The sequence below is a fragment of the Lactuca virosa genome, chromosome 6 (genome assembly GCF_052849685.1).
Source record: "Lactuca virosa cultivar CGN04683 chromosome 6, Lactuca_virosa_CGN04683_v6, whole genome shotgun sequence".
NCBI classification, from domain to species: domain Eukaryota; kingdom Viridiplantae; phylum Streptophyta; class Magnoliopsida; order Asterales; family Asteraceae; genus Lactuca; species Lactuca virosa.
The window spans coordinates 115,969,767-115,977,957 of record NC_136431.1 but is presented as its reverse complement, the minus strand read 5'-3'; the positions used below and the strand labels follow the sequence as shown (position 1 = coordinate 115,977,957).

General features: G+C 37.1%; 1 protein-coding gene and 1 pseudogene across 1 annotated transcript; both read right to left on the bottom strand.

Annotated features, from left to right (window-relative positions):
• Positions 1-865: 865 nt before the first annotated feature.
• Positions 866-2,527, bottom strand: LOC145121879 (uncharacterized; annotated as a pseudogene).
• A 652-nt stretch (positions 2,528-3,179) lies between these two features.
• Positions 3,180-3,782, bottom strand: LOC145121878 (F-box/kelch-repeat protein At3g06240-like). The gene has a single exon (XM_079057564.1). It carries the CDS (start codon positions 3,780-3,782, stop codon positions 3,180-3,182), a length of 603 nt encoding a protein of 200 aa, XP_078913690.1.
• Between the last annotated feature and the right edge of the window lie 4,409 nt (positions 3,783-8,191).

The following is an 8,191-nucleotide window of genomic DNA, read 5'->3' as shown; positions in this document are numbered from 1 at the left end:
TGCAAAATTAACTATGAAAGTCGAGATTTAAAAAATGAAACATATTCTTTATTTATGGACTTATTTTTAATAAAAAAATCTCCATTGTTTGTTGACTAGGCTGGAAATGAGTGAAGGGCCACTTTTGTTGAAAACCAAGTATACTTGCAGAAAATAAATAGATCACACATAAGAAATTTAAGAAAATGAAGATCTAGAAGATGAAATGACATAAAAATCAAGAACCAGGATGTAGTAACAATATGAAAATGAGAAGATCCTGCATAACAAATTAAGAATCAAAATAGCAACATGCATCAATAATATTAATGCGATTTAAAGAAATACAGAAATCTAAATGAAGGCATACACTTTTATGAGAAAGTCTATCCCAACTTTTCTTGTTAAAAGCTTTCCACAAGATGCTTTAAAAACATCAAACATACGTTTCTGAAATCCATCAAGCACAAGCTTTTGAAATCCATCAAACACAATTTATTAACATAAGATACTAAAAACTATCAGAAGCTATCTTTATGGCAGAGAGAACAAGCAATGCCATATCATCCAAACTGCTTCAACAGCCTCAAACTTTCCACTTGCTCCTAGAACCGAAGGGTCTTGCTTAATCAACTGAGAAATCAAAATGGGAAGTTCAGTGAACAGTCAACATTATATATACCTTGGTTTTAAAAAGCGTAATGCGCCCTAAAACGTAAAAGCCTTTGCGGGCCGATGCGCTAAGCGCTAAGCGAAAGCGCTCGCCTAGAGCACATGATGCGCCAAGAATTTTAAAAAAATATAAAAAAGTATGTAAATACTTAAAATATCCAAAAATCATAGTTGCGTAGTATCATATTAGATCCTAAATACTAATAAGTTATAACTAGAGATCGTCTAAACTATCAACATCTTCGTCGTCAACTTGGACGACACCATCTCCTCCTCCATCATCACTATAGATACCGCTATCTTCTTCCACATCTTCATCTACCAAATGTCTATGAGATGGTTGAACGGTTGTTTTTCCCTTATTAACGGCCGATGTTCCGTTTCCATCATTTTGTACTCTTGATGCTCTAGTTCGATAACTAGGCTAATAAGCACCTGAGGCATGAGCTACATCTCTCCAAGTTAAATCTTCACCAACAAATACCGCCTCATCATCACTCTCATCTTCCATTCTTCTCATCAACCACTCGTTGCTTTCATCAATCTCTTGTAGGATAAGGTGATCGTTCTCTTTGTCTTTTGCCCGTCGCTCCAAGGACCGATTGAATTTGACAAATACCATGTCATTCAATCTCTCTTGTGCCAATCTATTTCGTTTCTTTGTATGAAGCTGCAAGTAAGAGAATCAAAGAAAGTAAGAACACAAAGCAGAATTTCTATAAAAAAACAGATTTTTCAGCAATAATAAACAAATTCCAGCAAAAAAAAAAACAGATTTTCTGAAAAAAAAAAAAAAAACAGTTTTTCTGTAAAACAATATTTTTTCTGCAAAAAAAACTTTTTTTTCCAAAATTTTCCACTAATAATAAACATATTCCAGCAAAAAAAAACAGTTTTTCTGAAAAAAAGAAAACAGTTTTTGTGTAAAAAAAAACAGTTTTTCTGTAAAAAACTTTTTTTTATATAAAAAACGTTTTCCTGTAAAAAATAGATTAATTTGTAAAAATTAAAAAACATGTAAAAAAAGAATTACATGTTGAAAAACACTCCAATTTCTTTCACAACTTGTAGCACTACAAGTGAGAGTAAGAACCTTTATAGCAAATTTTTTTAGATTACGAGTTGAAGATCCATATGCTCCCCACCAATCAGCTATAAAAAACAAAAACAAAAACATAAAGTCAGATTATAAATTAGAATTTAGAAGAAAAAAATATGTTGGAAATTTGAATTTACCTGGTGATTTTGTCTCCCTATGTCTAACAGCCATAGGATTACCAAAGAGTCCTTGTGCATTCCGATATTTGTCCAACTCTTCCGAAATCTTGTCTTGAACTTGTTGCTCGGGAACAAGCCTCATAATGCAATCATACAAACCTTTTTCCACTTCTTCACAAGCTACCCCACTAACATCTTTATAAAAGATTCCCGGGTTCAAGAAGTGTCCCGCCGCATGCAAAGGTCTCTGTAATTGACATTCCCACCTACGATCTATAATTTCAAAAGTTGTCTTGTAGTCATCCAGTCTGGAAAAGCTATCACGAATGGCCTCCTTAGCCCTATCCATGGCCTCATAAATGAAGCCCATGGCCGGATATTTTTCTCCATCAACAATCCTAAGAACCGTCACTAGGGGACCCGTCAACTTAAGAGCATAATGCACATTTCTCCAAAACATGTCTTGCATAAAGTAGCTTTTAACTTTTATCCCCCTCCCGTCTGAAGACCACTTAAATGCTTCCCACTCTTTAGAAACCACCATATTCCTCAAATTGGCTCTCTGTTTGTGGATTTGGGCAAGAGTGATGAAAGATGTTGCAAATCTTGTGATAGTCGGCCTATGTAAGTATCTTTGGTTTGTGAACTTTCTCATCATGTTCAGAAGAGGCACATGGCTATATATATATACCCAATTGCTAAAATTGACTTTTTTAATGCACTTTTCACCTTTAGAACTTGTTTGTCAATATCTTCCAACATCAAATCTAGGCAATGTGCGGCACATGGTGTCCAATATAGATTTGGTCTTTTAGCTTCCAAAGAGTAAATAATAGTTGCAATTGAAGTACATTGCAAGAATACAAATAAATGAAGGCCAAATGTATATTGGGTGAAGGTAATGAGTCTGTTACACTTCTTATTAGGCTTACGTTTCGTTCTGTCAGTTGTGGCCTAAGTAGAGCAGTGAGGGAAATAAGGTCTTTTTATTGTTAGATCAGTTAGGTAGGCTTAGTTGAGCGGTTAGTGTTAGTAGTTGGTATCTTTGGTCATAACAGAATATAAGTGAATTCGGGAAGAGTTCCTAGCCTCTTGAATGCTAGTAAACTTAAGTATGCTCCATCATCAAAACTTTAAGTATGCTCCATGATCAAAACTTTAAACTATAGATAATGTCCATTTGCAGACCTCATATATTACAAAAGAAAATGAAAGCATCGCATGAGTAAACATGAAGATTGAGCTATGAGGCCAAGATCAACACAGTTTTTTAGGGATGTACAAGAATCATTATAAACATTAATAAGAATTCAGAATCCATATATAATTCCATAGTTTGTATTATATGATAAACAAAATGAACGCACCTTACAACTCTTCTTGCTATTACTCTCTTCTGTCTTTCTCTTTGGACTCCCATTAACATAGGGAGATACAAGACTCTCCATATTGATAGGGGCACAAATATACTCCCTAGTCTTGTAGAACAGCATATCATGACACAATGTTCTCTTGTTAGGAATGTAATGTTCTTGCTCTTTCAAGCATTGTAAAGCTAAGTTCATATCACAGTCCTTTTCAAACATTCCCCACGACAACTTTCCATTGTAGTTCTTCAGCATCCATAAGTTATCATTAAACCCATCACAAGGAAATACGCATAAACAATCTTCCATAATACCTAAATTCATATTTGGGCGGCTAGCAACACCAGATTCATATAGCTCATCATCAGGTTGGGGAATTTTGATAAATTTTTCTTCAGATAGCCGAAACGAAGTAATGACTCTCTTCTTATTTGGGGATGAAGAATCTTTCATAATCCAATGAAGTGCCCCATTGCATAAGATACCAATCCTACTAAGAAACGAATACTTTACATCTCCAATTAGTTTCCAAACATTTGATTTCATACTTAACACTTGAAAACATGTCCAACCAACACGTTTACGGAACCCTAATACAACCTTGTAATCATCCGTAGATGAATCATAGCCAAAACCCCAACATAAATGCTTGGTATCATGAATTTGAGGGTCTTGTAGTGTTTGAACCTATCTAGTTGAGGGATTAGCTACTACAAGTTGAGAAGCAAAAGAAGAGATGCATACAAGTCCATTGGAAGAACCAAGAAGATGACAATCACGGTCATCAAAGAATCTGTCATCAACATCATAAACACGCGACCCGTTGCGATAAGAGACCCTTGACATAACAATCCTCCTATCTATATCATTGTTTTTGTAATCAATTTGGTAACTATAGTTCATATGGAATTTAATGAAACCAGAGTCAGAGATCAATTTTTCCCAAGACTTACACACACTTTTGCATCGGATTAGATCCCTCACATTCAATCTTTTCAATATATTCGGAAGGACATCACCGTGAAGCTCTGCCATCGAAACCCTAGAGTCGACAATCCGAAAGGAAAGAAACCGGGGGGGGGGGGGGGTTGTACCTAGACGATAGCGAGAAATTTATTTCTATGGTGTATTTATTAGGGATTTTAGTTATCAACACTCATAAATGCAAAACATGATATGATGAAATTATTACCACGATATTTTACCATTTAGAGAGATTCATTTACTGAGATGGCTGTTACAAACCTGTCATATATGATTAGTACTTCAATACCCATAAGATCACTAATGCGATCTAGATCATGATCTTTGATAATTGATTTGCTATAACAACTAAAATCAGTGTTAATAACATACCTTCTTTCTTGAGTATTTCTCTTGTGCTTCCTTTAAAAAGTCAACTGACATGTATTTATCATGAGTTGGTAGAGGTTGTGGAACAGGGAGACAAATTATACCGCCATCATGAAGAGCCAGGAGGAGAAAGTGAATGTTGGGATAACAATAGAACAAGTTAAGCACTTTAGACAAATGTCAAACAAACTTCAGTGATACTTGCAGAATAAAACTTCTGAAAAAACTTAATTCAAAACTGAACACAATATTTATTAAACTTGTGAAAATTTAATGTGGTTCAGTTGAGATGACCTACGTCCGCGAGCGAACGAGAGAAAGAGGATTTTATTAAACTTCCAAGAACAATTATAATCACACATAAATGTTACATTTCACTTGAGCTTTCAAAAGAAAATAATCTTTCTTGCTTACTAACTGCTCCAAAAGATGTGCACTCAACTTCACAATGATTGCTCTCTTGAAATTACTGTGTACACACAATCACGCAAGGAATAATGAATGAGGATATGAGCCTATTTATAGGCAAGCATGGAAAACCCTAATTCAGATGCGTCTGGCTCATCCATAATTAGCTCAAGAAGGGGATGCCCTAAGTTCCAATCAATCACGGAATGCATGTGGGAGCTTCTAGAACCTTTGACTTCATAAGCATCATCCATGAGCATCATCCATAACCATTGTCTATGATCATCATCCATGACCATCGTCCATGAGCATCGTCGATGAGCATCTTCAACTTATGAGCATCTCCCTTGAGCATCTTCAACATATGACACCTGATGCTCACACGTGATACGTGATCCCTGATGCTCACCCGAGCTTCCATGTGCTCTATTGATCCTAGATGCTCCATGTACCCCGTAGCTCCAAGTGCTCAATGTTGATTCTTGATGCTCACACATATATCTAAGTGTAAGGATGTCAATGGGGGAAAACGGGGTAGGGGATTGCATCCCCCGCCCCCGCCCCCAAAATTGCCATGTTTCCCCGCTCCCGCCCCACCCCCCGATTTCCTGAATTACGCCCCGCCCCCGCCCCCAATTGATTTTATGTTGCCTTTTTTTACGCTAAATGAAGTTCTTTTTGGGCTAAACGTAACTAATTTTTTGGAAAAGAAAATAGTTCTTTATAACAAAATTTTAAATGTTAAAAACAAAAATGCTATGACATCTCAAAAACATTAGAATGGAAACTTAAAAACGTTTTTTTTTTTTTGCTGAATTTTGGCAGCTCAACGGGACCCCGTGGGACTTTCAGGACGGGACTACCCACCCCCACCCCTACCCTGAAGTTAAAACGGGGTTAATTCTACCCTTACCCCCGTCCTTTCCCCCACTTTTTTTAAACAAATACCTCACGTATGGGATCGGTGTCTTACGAGACTTTTTGACATCCCTATCTATGTGTTCCATTAACATTCCAAATGCCCCAATGAAATATCTAGATGCTCCATTGAATTTGATCAAGTGTTCACACCCTAACAGTGAACTGCTTCTTGTGGCCTACATAGAAGAAGTTAGGAAAGGATATGGATGGTTACATGATTTGAGATATTCGAACCACATGAGTGGAGATTGATCATGGTTCTCAAATTCACACGACCATAGTTAAGAAGGGAACATGTTTTCTAGTGAAGTGTCTAAGATATAAAATAGGTTTGAAATCGACTTGATGAATTTAAGGAAACATGTAAGGAAAAGGGAATAGAAATACAACTTACGTACAAATGCTTACATGGACTAGCAAAATGGAATATCTAAACGAAAAAAAAACGATCATTATTAAAATGGCTAGGAGTTGTTTTATCTAACGATGAATGCCAAATAGATTTTGGGAATAAGTAAACAACTAATAAACTATTTTATGGATAGATCTACCAATATAACTTTGATTGATATCAATCCTGAAAAAGCGTGGAGTAGTAATCGCCCCTATGTTTCATATTTATGTGTATTTGGTTGTTTAACAAATGTTCATGTACCACAATAGAGAATGAAGCTCCATGACAGGAGCGTGGATCTAAGGCCTATAATTTGCTCAATCCCAATATTAACAAAATAAAAATTACAATGAATGTCATTTTTGTATGAAGATAAAGGATAGTGTTTTAGCAAATCACATAGTAGAGAATGTCGTCAGTAAGAACAATACCAATGAGGATGACAACACCAACGAAGAAGATGAACGGTTGAGGATGATATACATCATGGGATATTTATAATAAGAAATGGGTAGAATTCCTATAATTCGAGAAACAAGAATGTATCCATATGGGGCAGTAGTTCGCCTGGAAGATTAAACATGTCCTCAAATTTTGCGATAAGGGCCTTGATGGCCTCGGAACCCTCACTTGATTCAGTGACCTCCGATGCTAACCAGTTCGGTGATACTATAAACGCATCTAGTTCATAATGTAATAACGACGTGAAGAATGATTTGAAAGAGACCGGATTCTTAGACAAGCTCGGATCTCCTACCTGTGTAACACTCCGTTCCCCTTCCATACTATCATTGTAAGATCTTTCGAATTTACAATCATATCCCCCATGTTTGCATCCATTTAATACCTAATATTACATCAGTGACCTAACTCTAGAGGGAAGAAATCATCTACGACTAGTAGATCGTGAAACACGAGAATCATTTTTTTACCAGTAGTTCATGCAATGCCTTGTGAGACAAAGTTATCTGCCATCAATTAGTACCATTATTTCAAGACCGCCCATGTTTTTGTGTAGTTTCATAATCTATGGGGGCGTTAACACTATAACCGAGTTTAATGTGACTTTCATTGTATCTAAGTGAGCATGATCCTAGTTTGTATTAGACGGTTCTTCCTGATCCTCTTCTTCATCTTCGTCTCTCAGTACACAACTTGATGGCCTGGTGCGAACTTGGCATCGCATTTGAAGCATAACCCTTTTGCCCTTTAGCTGTGAGTTCATCCTTTGAAAATCTTTCGAACGTCCTCAGCTATCCCCATGCACCTCTAAATTTCCTATAGGAGGTTACCATATCTCTATATGTTGATCGGAATGACCAACCCCCGATCATGCCCCTCTCCCATCAACACGGTTCTCGTTACCGCCAATCGCATTGTGCGGGTCAATCCCTAGGGTTGTATGACCCTCACCGAAGATCTGAGTTTTGATTTTATCTTCTTGATAGAAGTTCCTTCCAATACCGGTTTCCAATGCTTCGTATTGCTTCCACAGCCCATTGGTGTTGTTGTTGATCGGAATGGCCCACCCCTATCGTACCCCTCTTCCATCGACACAGTTCTCATTACCTCCAATCGCATTGTGTGGGTAAGTTCCTAGGGTTGTATGATCCTCACCAACGACTGAGTTGTTGTATGATCCTCAGAGTTCCGATTTTAGCTGGTTGATGGAAGTTCCTTCCAAGACCTATTCCGACAGCCCCCGTAGTTAGACCCACCATTTTCCCAAAATTTCTAACGTAATCGTGGGATGTCCCCTCCTTTCGGATAGCTATGACTTGCTCATATCGGCTACCCTCATACTATAGCTGGAATGATCAAGGAGATATCGTTTCAGTCCTCTTCATTATCAAAATGGTGACGTGTCCTCACTCCAACG

Excerpts from the sequence above, each read along its gene's own strand:
- LOC145121878 (XM_079057564.1), bottom strand. The coding sequence starts at position 3,782 with ATGAAATCAAATGTTTGGAAACTAATTGGAGATGTAAAGTATTCGTTT.